Source organism: Poecilia reticulata, linkage group LG10 (genome assembly GCF_000633615.1).
Source record: "Poecilia reticulata strain Guanapo linkage group LG10, Guppy_female_1.0+MT, whole genome shotgun sequence".
NCBI classification, from domain to species: Eukaryota; Metazoa; Chordata; class Actinopteri; order Cyprinodontiformes; family Poeciliidae; genus Poecilia; species Poecilia reticulata.
Window position 1 is genome coordinate 30,463,510 of NC_024340.1, and position 17,395 is coordinate 30,480,904.

General features: G+C 37.4%; 1 protein-coding gene across 6 annotated transcripts in view; it reads left to right on the plus strand.

The window, feature by feature from the left end:
* LOC103471835 (teneurin-3) overlaps positions 1-17,395 on the plus strand; it is a 190,344-nt gene that overhangs the window by 96,628 nt on the left and 76,321 nt on the right. For 5 of the 6 annotated variants that reach the window (XM_008421052.2, XM_008421055.2, XM_008421051.2 and 2 more), the window contains exons 6-7: positions 7,606-7,731; positions 14,854-15,068. In XM_008421052.2, the coding sequence (XP_008419274.1) occupies positions 7,606-7,731; positions 14,854-15,068 (341 nt within the window). The remainder of the gene's footprint in view (positions 1-7,605; positions 7,732-14,853; positions 15,069-17,395) is intronic. The other variant, XM_008421056.2, reaches the window with a different exon arrangement.

The following is a 17,395-nucleotide window of genomic DNA, read 5'->3' on the forward strand; positions in this document are numbered from 1 at the left end:
AAAAATATGTTGGATTCATCTTCCCTCATGCCCTCCCTTGTCATCCAAGCCCTTAGCTTTCATGTTGCTGCTGATGCTCCTCCTTAGGGCTCCAGAGTTTTCTCCTCAGATATTTAATTATTAATTGCAGTAAAAACCTGAGACCGCTTCCACCCGCCTAGATGTTTGTAAATTCACAGAGATTACAGTAGATGTTGTGTTTTTTCGTTTTTAACTCTAAAATATCTCTGCAGAAGGTGATTCTGAGCTGCAGACTGATCACTGGCATGTAGCTTCTGCTACAGGTGAAAATCTACAAATATTTGATTTCCAAAAACACAGAACCTCCGGATCAGTGGTCTCAGCCGATATCCATAACACCCAGTGATGATTTATTCCTGTTATCAGATCATTTGCATTTTATATGTAGCACATAATCAAAACTATAAAGGTCATAATTCACACACTGATTCTAGTCACCTGCCATCTGCAAATATTTTGAGCCAACCTGCAAGAAACATCTTTAAAATGTAACACAGCAGATTTTTTTAATGATAATTACATTCAATTTTTTTTGTCTAATTACCAGCAATGAGAACATTAACATTTGATAAGAGGATTGTTTTTTAAAATAAAGATAAAAGATAAAACTCTAAATTTTGAGCCTGAGTGGATTTTCTTTCTTTGAAAAGATTTTAGGTTGCAGAGCTCTTAATTACTTTCATATCAAAGGTGGAGATAGAGGAAACTAACAATACGAACTGAAAAAAATTAAAATTATACTACTAAGCCCGCATAAATTAATAGTTACACACAACGTAATCATTTAGTTGTTCTGATTCCTAGAGTCCACAGATTTCTAAAAAACTATGCTTCTGCTTCTGAGAAAGAACTATTCATCAACTATTCATGAAATGCAATTTTTGAAATGAATTCACAACAATCTAAGGTTGAAAACAGAACAAAGCACACTTAGCATCTGATTTTAGAAAGTGAAATGTATTTGCAGCAGAATCAGGAGCAACACATCAGATGCTAATATCAGCAGGTCAATCCTGTGCAGGTCACCATTCCTATTCACTGGAGTCATTTTGGAGAAAGATTTAAGATCTTAAGGTGAATATTAAACTAAATAAATACAATAATGTTTTTATCTTCCTACTGATTGCATTGTTTTTATAGGGAGATTCATTTTCCATTAGATTAAACGTTTTAGAAACCTGGTGTGTAGTTAATATGAACATTATTATGTCTGAAAAGCTTCAACTCTTTTTAACAGGCTTATTGTAAATATAATTGGGAATATAGACTTTTACCTATTTCATGAAGGTTCAAGTTGTAATCAGGGAGTCAAAGTCTGGCTTTTCTCTCTCCCATCATTCAGAAACAGTTTTGGACTCGAGTCTTCCTGAACTGGGCTCATTTATTTTTGGGAATTTCATGTCTATGTTTGAGTGTTTTTAACAGATTCACCCTTGTTTCTCTTGCCTCAAGGTGTCTGAGAATGTTTGCACAACTTCTCATATCTTGCATTCACCACCTGGCGCCATGACTGAAATAGTGACAATGTGCACTCATATTTTAATACTCCCCCTCCGTCGGCTCACGCCGCCTCATTATTAAAAAGATAAGCTCCAAGACAAATAAATACACAGCTGCATTTGTTATTTGCCAAAATGGCCCATGTTTGAAGATAACGGCAACACACTAACTTATTTGCTTTGTGTTTTTATTTATGTAAAAAAAAAAAATCTTCATAAGAAGAGCTGCATTAAAAATTTGGAGACTGGCTAATCGAGCGCAACAACTCCTGCAATTCAAATGAGGCAAACCTGCTGAGGTGAGTTTTTCCCATTACTGCAACCTGGCTGAACTGGAAGAATTTCAACAATTGTTCTGATAAAAGACGGGCCAATCAGAACCGATTTCAGCTCTGCTGCTCTGAGTGCAGAAACAACGCGGACAGATTGTGTGAAAACGAGAGAAAGATGACCTCCTCCTCTACCTCACTCATTTGTGTGCTCGTCTTTTGCCTTACAAATGTTAAAGATACTCATTTCCAAGTAATGTAACAGAAGTTATGGCTTGTTATTCTGTGTTGACATGGATGAAACTTCCTTAAACAGGATGGGAACCTCCATCTGTGAGATAAAAACATCACAGCTTCTAATTCTTACTGAACAGAAACAAAGAGAATCTGATCTTTGCTTCATTTGCCACAGAATCCTAAATTAAACCCTTGGTTAGGTTTGTAGAAGGGATTTTTTTTTCCAACTGGGAATGATGGAGAAACTGTCCTGAGTGCAGCAACTTCTCAACTCCGAGCTGCTCGGCTTGTTTCTAAGAATCCCCTGAAGGCATTTGTAGCAGCTAGCTTCTAGTAGAAATAATGTTTAGCTCCATAATCCAGAGCTGTTGAGCTCCAAGTTGTTGTTGTCGCTCTGACTGCAGATATGCCTCTTTTCTCTCGTATAAATGCATGAAAGTTACATGTATTAGAGGTTATTACTCTGTACCAGAGAATCTGAATATGACTCTGATCTGGAGCCAAGACACAGATCCAGTCTGTTTCCATGGCACACTAGAAACAGACTATATTACTGTAATATATATACTTTTACAAATACTTGGCTACTAAAGTCTTCAGTAACTAAGGTCCAGTGTGGACAGGTATCCAGTCCATCCCAGGACGACACAGAGACTCACAGGAATGAACACCTAAAGTCAGTTTTAAAGACATCAGTAAACCCAACAGTCATGTGTTTAGACTGTGGGAAGAAGCTGAATCTGAATCTGCACCTGTATGGGGAGAACATGCAAACTGCATGCAGAACGACCCCAGGCCGGGATTCGAACCCACGACCTTCTTGCTGCATAAAACTCTGCAGCTGCAGAATAAAGCCAATTCAAAAAAAGGGAAATTCAAAAATTGTGCAAAAAAAGGGATCAGTACTGTCTTATTATCGGTCAGTTTTCCATGAAAAATTCCATTTTCTTCCTTTGATAAATTTCTTAAATATCTAAATTCATTGATTCTTTGGAGCGACAATTTCTCACTGTCTGGGGTAGAAAAGCAACCTTTACTTTCACCCTCCACTCAGCAGAAAGGCTCATTTAGAGCCACACGTGTTTTATGACCTTTGCAAAAAAAGATAAAAATATAGTTTTGGAAGTTAACAAATTTGTTCTTATTTTGAAAAGGAAATAAACATAAAACTTTAGCAAAAAGAGGATGAATACATTTTCCTTAAGGGATGCCGTTTTTATATAAAAACATAACAAAAGCAACAGTTTACAACATAATAATAAACATTTATCTAAATATAATAATTTTAAGATTCTGTAATTGTTATGAAAATTCAATTTTATTAAGTTTACATCTGTTAACATCTGTATTAAACCATATTAAAAGCCATAGTTATGGTGTTTTTCAAGCTGCACAACTTTACACCAAAGTGTCAGACATTTACTGTGTTGCTGCATGGAAAGACAAAATAAAACATTTACAGAAATGTGAGGGTGTACTCACATTGAGATACTGTGTTTATTGTTGCTCTGAGTAAAGAAAGCCATTTTATTTGTTGAGGCATAAAAAGTAATTAATTTGGAAAAACATTGAGCACTCATTATGCTTCGTATTTATTAATTAGAGCAGCTTAGGGTCACTAATAAACAGTTGTAGGCATAAAGTGCTGCTTGTACATTGTAAACAGAATTAACAAATTGGATTTGTTGTTCTGGACCTTTGACCTTTGATCTGAAAATCAGATTTTATCACAAAGTCTGAGGTAGTTTTTATGGTGAAAACAGTATTTATTGCCTCAGCACAGGAAAGGCGTGGTGGATGTCAGAGCTCAAACAAGCATGGAGTGAACTTACAAATTCGAGCCCTCCGTCATCGCCGACATTGATGTTCCACCAGGGCACATTTTGACATCAGCGATTAGAAGCCTGCTCTTTCAGCCTTCTTGCTCCTGGCCTATAAATATTAATTGAGCTGGTCTGCGCTGTGTAGAAATAACTTATGTAAATTTATAAATTGAGGGCTATTCACCTCAAAGCAATTTGTTGATGAGGTAAGTGGAGATCCAAGCCAGAGTGCGCTGAGAGCAGCTCTCTGCGGTTCTGTCGCCTCTGATACACAATTTCCTTTCTCATGGAGGGTTTTTGACACAATGAGACAGATGTGCAGAGAACAGAACCTCTTCCCTTATTACGTTAAATTGATTTGGGGTCCAGAGTAAAAACGCAGCGCAGGAAATGTCCTTTCAGACAGAGAAACTTGTATCCAGCCTCATTTGTTCATTCTTACATTTCTTTAGGTTAATTGTTGTCGTGTTCATTTTAAACATGGCCGCCTCGTCGTCTCAGGGACAGCAGGTGTTATAGCCGAAAGAAAGAAGTTTTTAGTCAACTTAAAGGTTAAAGCAGAGCATTAAATGTGAAAATGATTAGTGGAAATGCTTCTCCTGTAAGGCTGCAGCTCCTTGTGTGAGTGCAGTAATTGTCCTGCAGCATTTCCCTTGATAAAGATGATTTTGTCTTTGTCTTTTAAATGCGTTTCTTGTTTCACTTCAAGACATTTTCAAAGAAAGGAACCTGCTACTTTTTCTTCTTCAAGTAATGTACTAACCTACTTTTATTTGGCGCTGTCAGTCTTTTTTTTCCAGTTTGGTGCATTATTTTCTTTTTAGACTGAGGTTCTGCCTTACTCTCCATCTCCACAGCTGATGCTTTCAGATCTGATTAAGAGGCCGTTCTACCTCAGTGAGAGCCATGAACATGTTGATCCAAGAACTGGATGCTCTGTCCAGTAGGTGGCATTTATCTGGAGCTGCAGGTCCCATGTGGGCAGGTTTTTCAGAGCTGACGGATTAAATGCAACAAAAGATTTCCAGGAGAGGAATACTTTAGGAGATCTCAGTAAGACGGCAAAATATATGAAAGAATTACTGTATAATTCAGGCTTGAAGATATTTGGTTTCAGCTACATTTTAATTCTTTCAGTGGGATTTCACATTGTGCCTGGGTTGGTGTATTTCATTTAAATTACAATTTTTGCTGTTTGAAAAATAATTCTTCAGAATAACTTTGAACCAAGACAACAATTCCAACATTTATATTTATTCATGAGTGTTTATTGAAATGAAGACATGAAATGTTGGGGAGTGTTATCATTCATAGTTTCTCTGCTCTGCTCTGAAGTATTTTCATATTTTGTTGGGCTACAATCTCAGACATCAGTGAACATTACTGGGATTTTGTTTGATAGACTATCAGAAATTAGTGAATAATCACAAAGTGAGTGAGTTTTTATACAAATACATAGTTTTGTGGCGTTAACTGCTCAGCCCCTTTTGATATAATACTCCGAAATAAAATCCACTGCAGCCAACGTCCTTCAGATGATTCTACACGGCAAACCAACACAGAATGATGAAAAATGACCCATAAATTTCAAAATCTTTTACAAATAAAATTTAAAACATGTAGCATGCATTTCACACAAGCCCCTTTTAATCTAAGGATGTTTTTACACCAGATAGTCCAGTAAACACAGGTCGATTAAGGAACAAAATTGCAACATTGTTTCATTTTCCTCTGGTTTCGCTTTCACACTGCACTGTCAAACGAACCAAACCCTTTGAAAAACCGTTTCCCCTCCTCACCTGTGGGGGCGCTGCACCAAGAACCACTGAAGGAAACGACGCAAAAACCTCTGGAAAGGACACTGAGTGCAACTTCCTTCTTCACAAAATGTAAACAAAAATGGAGTGACATCACATTTTAGCGATTGTAGGATTTCTCTTTAACTAAAGATCACCAGCCATTTCTTCCCCAAGTGCTGTTTGTTTTGGTTGTATTTAACCCGACTCTGTCAAAAGGACAACCCAATAAATTGGGAATTTGTGGAACAATTTCATTGAAGGAAAGTTACAAGAAATCTTCTAAATGCCAGCTGACGAACCTTTACTAATCAGAAAACTCCACTGTTGATTTTGTGTCGATAGATTCATGTAGGACGAGAAGAGCAAGAAACAAGTCATGGCAGAAAATCTTCTGTTGTAACCTGAAAAAGCTGTGTCTAACTTTATCAAAGGCCTTTGAATTTAGGAATGACCAAAATTGATCAATGCTTCATATCGCCTCTTTTATTCACAAGGCTGACTGCAGTTCCTCCCACGTTTTCAGTGCATGTTCTGAATGTTTCCTGCATTATTTTGCAAGTTTCAGTTCACTGACTGAGATAAAGATGAAACACTCAAAGTCAGAAAAACACTGAGATGTGAACACAGTTCAAACCTTCTCCCACTTTAGTCAATGTGTTGAGATTTCTTTCATATTAGGCGACTCCTGTCACAGAAGCATTGTTCTTGTTAAAAGTATTGATGAAACAATCAGAAATCGTTTCCTCTGTCTGGTTCACTTTATTGGCTACAGAAATAGATTGCGGGGCCGAGTATGGTTTGGACTGAATATCCTAGATGGCTAAATATCATCACTCTGATGTTAAATCTGACTGAAATTCAAGGCTACGCCACACCTGTTCACTTGATCTGCCAAGGACACGTCTTCTGTGCTTCCCCATTCCACTGATGCCGTGTATTTCCATCAGGAGGCTTTTTACAAAGCACACCCGCACCCCGTTTCTTGACAAAGTATCTATTGACACGCTGTTCGTACCAGTTTTCCATCTCTCTTTTGGTCTCCTTCACATTTGATATTCTCTCTGGCCCTGCATCCACCTCTCATGTTATTTGCTGCAGTCGATATCCATCTTCCCAGCGTGCGACGGGTGTTGGAGAAAAGTTCCTCCCGCAGATCAAATGGTCGGAAATCAAGATGCTTCCTCAGCATGTTCCCTTGGCTGGTGACTTTGAAGGAGATAAGCCCTCTCGCTGCGCTCGCAGAAACGCCTCACTTTCCCAAAACAACAAGAGCACAGTTTGATTGCATCCAATTCTGTGACAATAAAGCAGGTTGTCTGAATGAAAGCCAGACACGTTTTAGTTATGTAAGACAACGAGAGGAGTGTTGCAGAGTCTAACCTTCTCACTTCCATCTCCTGCTGTGAGCATCTCTCTCAATACTCTGCTTTCCACTTTCTTAAAAGTCTTTCACTTCATGCCCCCCCCCAGCCACCCAAGCCCCCCAGTCTGTCTCAGTCTTTCACACACAACTAGCAGCAACTCTTACATATTAGACTCCGGGAGTTTAAGACTTTTCCAGTGGATCTTGTGTTTGTCTGAAGTGGAAGCTTTGTGTCAAAATAGAAACTCTGGCTGCTGCTCTCTTTGATGCAGTAGCTGACACTTTGGAACCTTAATGAACAGCACTCCCTGAGGAAACATGCCACAATATCGATTGAAATGACTTTGTCTGGCCTGTGTCGCTGTAAGGTTTACACAAAAGCCACCCATTGGCCGACTGGCCACAGACAACAGACTGTAGAGGCGAATGTTTGGCGTTAAACTGCTGCTTTTTTCCGCCTGCACTGCGCACTCCCACAGGTCTTTTGTCCATAAGTGGCTTGATTGGTGGTTTGAAACTATTTGCGTTTTGCTTATTGTTTCCTGCAAGCCCACACAGTGATTTGTTTATCTTTTATGTCTGTGTTTTTCGCAGCAATGCACCTTTTTGGTCTCAACTGGCAGCTTCAGGAGTTGGAAAACCAGCCAGCTTTTGAAAACGGGGGAGTTGGGAAGGCAGGGCCCACCCAGTCAAGCATAGTAACAGCTCTGGCTGCTGATGGTGAGAAGAAAAGACACTGACATCTCCTGTACAATTAATCCTGCTGTTTCAAATTATTTTTTCTTTCTCATGCCAAATTTAATACTGAAACATTTGTGACTTTGCTTTTTAAATGTGCTTAATTGTTTTTATTGCAGGGTTTCTTCTTTTATGTCATTCTAAACTCCCAGTGGTGTCAAGCGAAAGCAAACGTTGACTTGTTGTCAGACACACTTGGATGGAGACGTAAATGGAAACTATGAAGAATTTTGTGCCAAAGATTGTTAGTGTCAGCTCTCAAAGTCTCCCCTATTTTTGACCCCCTTCTTCCCTCATTTTCTCTGACATTTTCCATCACTTGAAGCATTTTTCTTTTTTCTGTGTCAGCTGAAGTGATTAGAAATCGTCTGAGCTCCTTTTATTGGTCCTAGTGGACGTTGCGACCTCATGTCCCTATAAAATGGGTCTTAGATGATGTCTTGACATTGTTCTTTTATCTTCGAAACTCGTCTCATGACTGAAACTCTTTTGGCTCATTTTAAACAGGAAGCAGGACAAACTAACATGGTGCCACTAACATGTTCCATCCTGCTTCAAAAGCTCGGCATGTTAATACTTCTGAAAGGTTTTAATGATTGTGATCATTAATAAAAGATTCATAGCGCTCTTTTTAGATCCTTATGAGCACTTTGGATTATGGCATCCTATTCTTTTCTTTCAGCTGAAGCATTGTGCTTTCATTAAAGAAATTCCTCTTGAATTATTTATTTTGTACTTAACAGGCAAGCTGAGTTGTTTTTCATCATCCTCAATTCCCCTTTCATGTGGCGTCCCTCAAGGGTGTCTTCTCAGTCCAACTGCTTAGTTAAAGTTATTCCAAGCATATAAAATCTTCAAATTTATGTTTGCTAAAAAAAAAATCTATCAACATGCTGTTGGGCTGATTGTTATTAAATTATAAATTGATAAATTTAACGTTTTTGCACCTTGACGTCTGTGTTGGTGTTTTATTGTTTTTGGCAACTTTTAAAAATCATTTTAAAGTAATTCTGACACCACATTTAAACTTCATGAATATATTAATTCTGTTGGGAAGATCCTTTTCATCCAGCTCACTCCTCTTTCTCAACAAAGTATTTCAGATCTAAGAAAGATTACTGTAGTGTATTTGTGGGTATCAGCTGATCTGTAGTCTCCAAATTGTCCAAAATTGTGTGGGATAAAACCTGCCACTTAACCGAGAAAGACAAAATTGTATTTCCTGTCGCTAAACGACATCTGTTAGTTATAGCCTAGAATTAGTTAAAACTCTTTTTATTTGATAATTAATAAATGCTGTTGTGCATTTTTTACCAAGCCAGTTTTTTTTTTTTTTTATCTCTGTACTTTCTTGAAAACATCATTATCAGACAAGATGGTAGTTGCAGAAAAAAAGAGATGATTAAATCTGAGAGCAGTTCAGGCTTCAGTTGTCACTGTGCTCATACTTTGCAAAAACTTGTCTCCTTACTTCCAACCTTGCTAACAGAATCGATTTGTTACTGTTTTGCTAGATACTTTTAAGCTCTTTCACATTGAATTCTCCTGGCTTTTAAATGTGCACACAGTTTGAACACTGGTGGAAGGCGCAGAAGGTGTTCACCCTCCGCACTCAAGCATGTTTGAAAAACAACTGTGTGGATATTTTCAGCAGTTAAAAACCTGAATCAGACCCAAACACACTTTAAATATTTACTACTCTGAACTGAGCTGAACCGCTTCCAGCTTTTTGAAAGCCTGCTTTTTGGGCTGGTGCATTGCAAGGGCCCAGCTAGAACGTGCAATTACAGAGCATAACAGGGAAACTTTTAACAATTTATCATTTTTACCAACTTCAATGTTAAGTTAAAATGTTATGTCTTGACAAAAAAAATTAAATAGGACCTTTATTCTCATTTTTTAAAATCAAAAGACATTCATTTTGTAGCTTAAAAACTCCACCTTCAGATAAATAGTGCCCTGCAAGATAAGTCATACATTTTTGTTTCACTTTGTAACCTCAAACTGTACTAAGTAATGGATAACTGTGAAGTGCGACATGCATATGTGTTATAGTCTCTGTGGCCATTACTTTGTAAAGCAGATTTTTACTGTAGTTACAGCTGCAAGCTTCTTGACGTGTCTAGCCAGCAGCTTCACACACTTTTCCTCCAGTGTGACTGAGCTTGAGCTGCAAACATAAATTTTTAAGCTTTGTCACAGATTCTTAGTTGGAGTTCAGTTTGGACTTTGACTTTGACTGGGCCATTATAGCATACAAATATGCTTTAATCATAAATCATTCAAGTATGTCTCTTGCTGTGTGCGAACGGGTCGCTGTCCTGCTGGAAAGTGAGCTTCTGCCCCAGTCTCAGGTCATTTTCAGCCACCTACTGATATTTTCTTTAGGATTGCAGCGTATTTGTCTTTAGCTGCAGCTATATTTCCATCAGATCCAACCAGCTTCCCTGTGCCTCCAGACTACAATGGGCCTCTTGGCTTCGTCTCCTGTCAGTTTACTTCAACTTCCATGTCTTGGTAGATTTCTGTTGGTTCTTCCTCTTTTCCAATTTGGAAAAAGAAATTAAACATGTATTATTTTTCTTCCATTATACAAATATGATTAATTTTGTGATGATTTAGACCATCAAAATGCACAAATGTTTTTGTTTGTGGCTTGAAATTATGAGATGTAGATACTTTTGCGAAGCAGTGGAGATAACACATTGCTGCGTAATGTTAACAGTGCAGCTGTATGTAGATTGTTGTAGTTTCTAACACAAATGACAAATATATGATGAGCAACAATAAACAAAAGTATTATTTATATTATTATGTACCTAAGCATTTCAAACAAACCTGCAGATGTGCTGTTTAAAATATTTGAACACAATCTGTCTTCAAAAAAATAAACTTCCATTTGTATCTTATGCAACTTATGCATAAATTTTGAAATGTGGTGCCAACACAAGGACATCAGTGTTGGAAATGACAGCGACTGATGTTTGGCTTTTTGCACTATAGCAGCAGTAATTGCCTCCCGTACAGAATCAGCCTCTCCTGCTTCCAATCTGCTGTAAGTCAGCAGAAACAAGCAGCAGCAGCAGGAAATCTGTTTCTGACCTGCTTCTACATGCCCACTACTTGTGGTGCTTTTCAAAGCTGTGGACCATTTGCAAAAACGTTTAAGATTTTCTATTCCTTCAAATTTATTCTTTCAGAAATTTACACAACAGATAGATTTTAAGTGTTTCATGAGATAAAGAATCTAAAAATGTTTGCAGCCTTTTGGACACATTGATTATAGCTTCAGATGGTTATATAAACTGACGAAACAAAACTAAAATGTCTAAATATAGTTTGTGGTTACAGAGACAAAAAAAGAGTAGATATAGTTGTGATTTACTGCTCATTTAATGACATTTATTGACGCCTTTAGCACATTTTAGCTGCATTTCTTTGGACATTTTTGGCAGGACGGATTTGCTGTCATCTATTGTGACCTCTGCTAGTTGGCAGAGCACAGCAACACGCGGGCCATTTGATACCAGCTTGTGGTCACTTGTGTGCAGTTTGCTTTCATTTTCCTGCAGCTCTGCACAGTATGAGCATGAAAACTAAATTAGATGTCTACAAACATCAGTGTTATATGGTTTTTCCAGCATCTCCTTGGATCTACTCATTTTTTTCTCTAATTGATAATAATTGTGGACTTGCAGCAATAGATCTGGATCAGAACCTGGAACAGACCTGTTCTCATAATAGGTGGAGTTAAAGCTACTTTTTGGATTGGTTGAGCTAGTAGAAACATGCTGATGCAACACGATGGACTCTGCACAATCTCTAAGTTCTACACTTAAAAAAATAAAAACAATATTTTTTACTTTGTTGTGATTTCCCATTAATATGAACATAATTATGTATTTATCTTCCAAGGTCTTACTAATAAAAAGTGAATATTTTAGGATCTGATGCTGGTTATTAACTAGAGAAATAATCTCCTGAAATGGAAAGATTTCTGAAAACGGTATTATTTTCCAGGCTCAGACATTTTTATTTTGCTTTCACTCTAATTTCAAAATGTTCTTTTCTTTTTTATAGATTGAATTGCATTTTAAAATAAATTATTCGCACAAAATACCAGAACTTCAATGTATTCCAGCTTGGAAAACCCGTTTAGGCAAAGATGTCATAATCCTGACATAATCCTGTCCTATAAAGATAACTGTAGTTAATAAAATCATATCTCATAATCCTCTCGTTTTATTAGGTATAATGGTGAACCAAACTTATTCAGATTTTGACACATAAATGTAACAGAACAGGTGTGTGTGTGTGTGTGTGTGTGTGTGTGTGTGTGTGTGTGTGTGTGTACGAGCGTGTTAACACTCACTTATTCAACAATGGAGGTTAGAAATTTAATGAACTCATTAAACTGAATTTAAATTCAGTTTCAGTTGAAGATGTTAAGAATTAAATGTTAACATCCTGATTCAATCAAGGAGAGTTTGAGAGCAGTTTATTCGGCACATGCAACTAATTTATTTAAATTTATTGTGAAAGTTGTAATAAATTCATGGTCCAAAATAATGCAAATAAGCTCTAATTTACATATAAAAAAAAAAACTCCCTAATATTTCTATTAGCAAGAAGCTGCTTTTAGTTATCCTCAGGGATGTGGCATAATTCTGCTGGGTTTTTTCTTTCTTTAATTCTATTAGAATTTATCTAAATTATGGTTTTGTTTTTAAGCACAGTCCATCTATTTTCTTTATACTTGAGTTCAGAATGTTGTCATGTTATCATTCTTTCCTTCCAGAACCAGTTCTGGTGTGTTTTTGAATTATTAGAACATCCAGTTGTGACTAAACATCAACTGTCATGTTTTGACATAAAGTTGCAGAATTTGGAGATATCCACCATTTGCATTATTCCATTATCCTTGGCTAATGCAGCATCAGTGGCAGCAATTCAGCCCAAAACCATGATGGTGCCACCACCGTGCTGGTCCATTGTTCTAAAGCTTTGAAGCCTCATCTTGACTCCTCCAAACATAAAAATGAATAATTTTCTACAATGAATATAATTGTTTTTCTCACAGAGCATGTGGCATGTGCCGGAGGGGCAGCTGCAAACTTCAGTCAAGCATAAAGGTGTTAATATTGGAGCGTGTGAAATTTGCTTCGCTGTGGCCACAGGTGTTCCAGCAGTTTCCAGTTCATGGCAGACATGAGCCCCAGCTGATCGTCCTAACTAACTTTCTTTCATCTGAGGAGGACGGTCCGCATCAGATGGTTTATACCTGGCTATTCTGAAAACATGAGGCTTCCTGAATGGATGGCCTACATTTTATTGAAGATTATTTAAAAGGCGGGTCTTTTAAGCATTTTTATATAGCAGTAAATTAATATATTTAAGCTTTTCAAGTAGATTAGAGACAATCAACAATAAATTCAAACTCATGCTCATCACTTGAAAAAGGGTTAAAACATTTCACAGTTGATGAGTGAATATAAACATCCGAATGTTTTCACATCTTAAGCAGAGGGACAGTTTTTATGTGCTCCGGCCAAATTTAACGTGAAATGAAAATAAACATTCATGCAGTCATGGTCGAAAGAAGGATTTTTAATATGCTTTTTTGCATACCCTATAATACTTTAAACTCAAGCTTGCAAAATTTCATATCAGATTTTTATCTTTAACAAAGAGGAAGACAAAATAAATAAGTTTGTGTAAAACTAAATAGACCTCAAAATCCCCATACGAACTTAAATGGTGTTTATTACAATAACTGTGCTGATAAAAAACAGATACATTTACATCTAAAATGAATATAAAGGCATAAACTAAAACCTGTCATAATAAGTTAATGGCTTTTTAAAGCACCAGAGTGTAAACAAATTTAATCAAGCAGAGATTTAAATGACAACTAAGAACGACAGATTGCGATAGTAAAAAAATAAATAAATAAATTACCTCCACTGTTCTCTGCAAACTGAACCATGGGACATTTGTAGAGATCTTTCACCAATTGAGTCACTTCAGACAGCTCTGTAGTCCCTAATCATAATCTTGGGTTATTGTGTATTCATCAATAAGCAAGCAGGCCATCTCAGCTCACCTTTACTGCAAAAAACAGCCAAATGAATCTCCGAGCACAGTGTGGCTGCTTAAAATGCACGGCCACGGAAGCATTAATTGAGTTGAATAGGCCAGGCAAAAGCTCAATTGTTTAAACTGGGCTAGATTTAAATCCTCATAAGTACTGCTAATTAAGATAGCATGAGGCAGGTTTTGGACTGTTTAAAGGCAATCAATAGCCAGCTATTATTCTCCCCAGAGGTAAACTTGGCTTCCAAGCCTCCCTTTGACTGAAGCGGAAGTGACAGGCAATGGCCTCATTACACACCCAACACTGAGGCATGCAAATAAAGGAGGTCTGGCACAAACAGATATAGTCACAGCTACAGTACATGTGTCGGCAACCACAATGCCTCTGAAGAGGAGGGGCGACGCCAGGCTCGCTCTGTATCTCCAATAAGCATGCCTACACCAGCCACAGCTTTTTTATGGCAGTAGCTTCATGCATTTTACTTTTTAATAGGAAAATTTGTTCAGGTGATAAAACGTTGACCACCTCAGTTTTCCTTGTAAGTACATACTATGCTCTATAACCTCCCACTGAATCTTGGCGCTGTAAGGTAACGGTTGGAGGACATCATTCAGCAAATTGTTTTGATTTGCAGCTCCTGCTCTGGCCAGGAGGCTCTAAGTGCTTCTGACAGATTCCATTTACACCTTATCTGATATGAAGCCTCACTCCATGAACCACAAGGACCAAAAACAAAATGGGAGATATGCCCTGTTAGTGTGTTATAAAAAGACAAATATATACCATTCTTTTTATTTATTTTTGCTTAACAGGGCTTGGAAACGGGGCTTTTAATCTTGTCACAGCCCATCTGTATGAAATATGAAACTCACAGTTATGTATTATCTTAATTGAGAAACACTGGAAAGCAACGGCGAAGAAAAACCCAGAGAGAAATAATTTATGAAAACTGTGAGATGTGAGTGGTTTATGTGACTGAATGTAAATGTCTTATCTTAATGTTGCTATAGGGAAGCCTGGGATTCTTCAACCTGAAAACAGCTCCATCGATACCGGACAGGTGGACATCGGAAAGCGGGTGGCTCAGAGCGTCGCACCAGGGGTGTTCTGGCGCTCTCAGCTCAGCATGGAGCAGCCACACTTCCTTAAATTCAACATATCTGTGCAGAAGAGCGCACTGATCGGAGTTTATGGGCGAAAGGGTCTCGTACCATCGCACACTCAGGTAAAGAAACCCTGAAAACTTTGCTTTTTTGTACTGAACAGGCGCTGGTTGGGATTTCTACTGTTGTTGGGTTCTACTTTATTTCATTTGTTTATATGTGTGGAGACATGTATTTAGGATTATCATATACCACATAGTTCTGAATTTGAATATAAGTACTTCTTGACCAATTACCTGCACAATTTAGAACAGAAGTACTTCAAAAACATGCCAGGAGTCGGTGTTTCACATAATTGTCTGTTTCCAAAAACTTTGTCAATATACAGCACACATGGCAACATAGAGAACAGTGTGACAGAGATATTTAGGTTCAATAATAGAAAATAAAGTAAATCATTGCCAAACCATTGAATTAAGTGAAGAATTACGGAAATTCTTCATGATTGCAGAGTTGATTTTGGTTATGAAACTGTTTCAGTTTTGATCTAAAATGATTACAGGGTTTAGTTTTAGTTTGCACATGTTGACCCTTCACACAAAAAGCATTGCTTGTCTCAAGACAGACTTTAAATAAAAGCCACCTAACAATTTTAACTAAAACGGATGGAACCGTCAAATAGTGATCTAAAAATAAGCTTGAGAAAAATGAGTTTCTTGTTTGCCATTATTTATTCTAGAGGTTAAACGTCAAAACATGTAAAAATGTTTTTCTATTGCAACCTGCACTACTTCATGTACATGCTGCTAAATGGCCAAACCTTATATAAAATATATTTTTGTTTTCCATCTAACTAGTCGTAGATACTAATCTATAATCGGTTAATTATCTGTAGTTTTCCATTATATTTATGTTATTCTATAGCTTCATAAAATCTTTGTCATCCATGTTTTGCCACAATTGAAATCTAAGATAAGTTTTCACCAAATAATTGAATAAATTCTAATGAAATAGTAAGTATCTGTTTTAACATTGAAATTTTTCGTACTTTTAACACAATATAAACTTTGTCAATAAATCCTAATTATCGATGGTAATTTATTTGTCCTCATTAATTCACTTACTGCATTGTGAATTTTGAACATCTGCTCATTTGTAAAACTAAGTTTTGTTTTTATCTGTGTTTTCTTTCCCATAAATATATGCTAATATCAAACTGAAGTGTTTCCAGAATGTCTGATGACCAACTCTTGAATGACATTTCTGTGCATGTAAGTGTCTGGTGTGTGCTGATGGTGATGAAAGCTCTCAGACAATAGTTATTTTCCTCCACACTCAACAGAAAAAGCTCTCAGCTTCACCTTCTACTCATTCGCTCTTAGTAAAGGTGGGCTTTACTTAAGTGTTGAGTGTTAGGGCCACACTTTGATGGGAAAAAAGTTCAATATAAGTAACAATGGGTGAGTTAGTCTGCACTTCCAAGGCAAAAAAAAAAAAAAAAGAGAAAGAAAGGACGAATGGAAAAAGGCAACGGAACAAAATCAAAGTCCAAAGCATCCTTCTTAGCAAGACACTACGTTCATGTTTTAAGCCACTGCTATTCCGACACTCATCCTTGTCAATGTGCAACATTGTGTCCATTGTGTCCGCCTCTAAACTACACTCTGCTCAGGTACTGGAGGAACAAATCAATGCATTTACTTAACTGAGCATGAAAGACCCCAATGAGAGATATTGACTGTTCGTCGCATTCACTGCTTGGAAGACAAGACAGCATTTAAGTGCAACAACCTTTCCACCTTTGTCAAATATAGACTTCCTCCATCAGCTATTGAGTGTCTGTCTGTGATGATACAAATCAGACAAGTTTGAAGAAAGTAACTTTTTGTTTTTTTTCTTTTGGTTTGCATTCAGTTGGTCAGGTCACGTTTCAAAGACTTGGGAACGCACAGACTTTTCCCCTCTACCCAGGAGACATCTGGGAACCTCTTCACATTGGTCTCATGTCTGCTATTCACCTGTATTGTTAGATTGAGATGAGTTAGGGGGCTTTCGCACCAGCTAATCACGAAGTATGCGCTTGGCCAGGGGGTGCAATGCTTGCCGGATGAACTGTTTTATTACTTCCCCCTCAAGTCAACAACACGAGAAGTCAACTTCTGCCAGGTTAATATCTCTTCCCAACCCACTCAACTTCTCTCTAAGGAGTTTGAATCAGGATGTTGACTTGACCTCTCGCTCTCTTGCTTTATGCACATTTATGTTTGCTGAAACTGAGTTTGATGTATTTTTTTATGCTTCTTTCAACCATTTTAGAGAACTGCAGGGTTGTTAGTCCTGTTGTTAGAATGTGAGAGAGGAAACAGTCTTCACTCACTTCAAAATAAAAGCATACAAATATCTTGAAGAATTCTTAAGTCAATGACTAAAACTTCAACACAGATGTCAA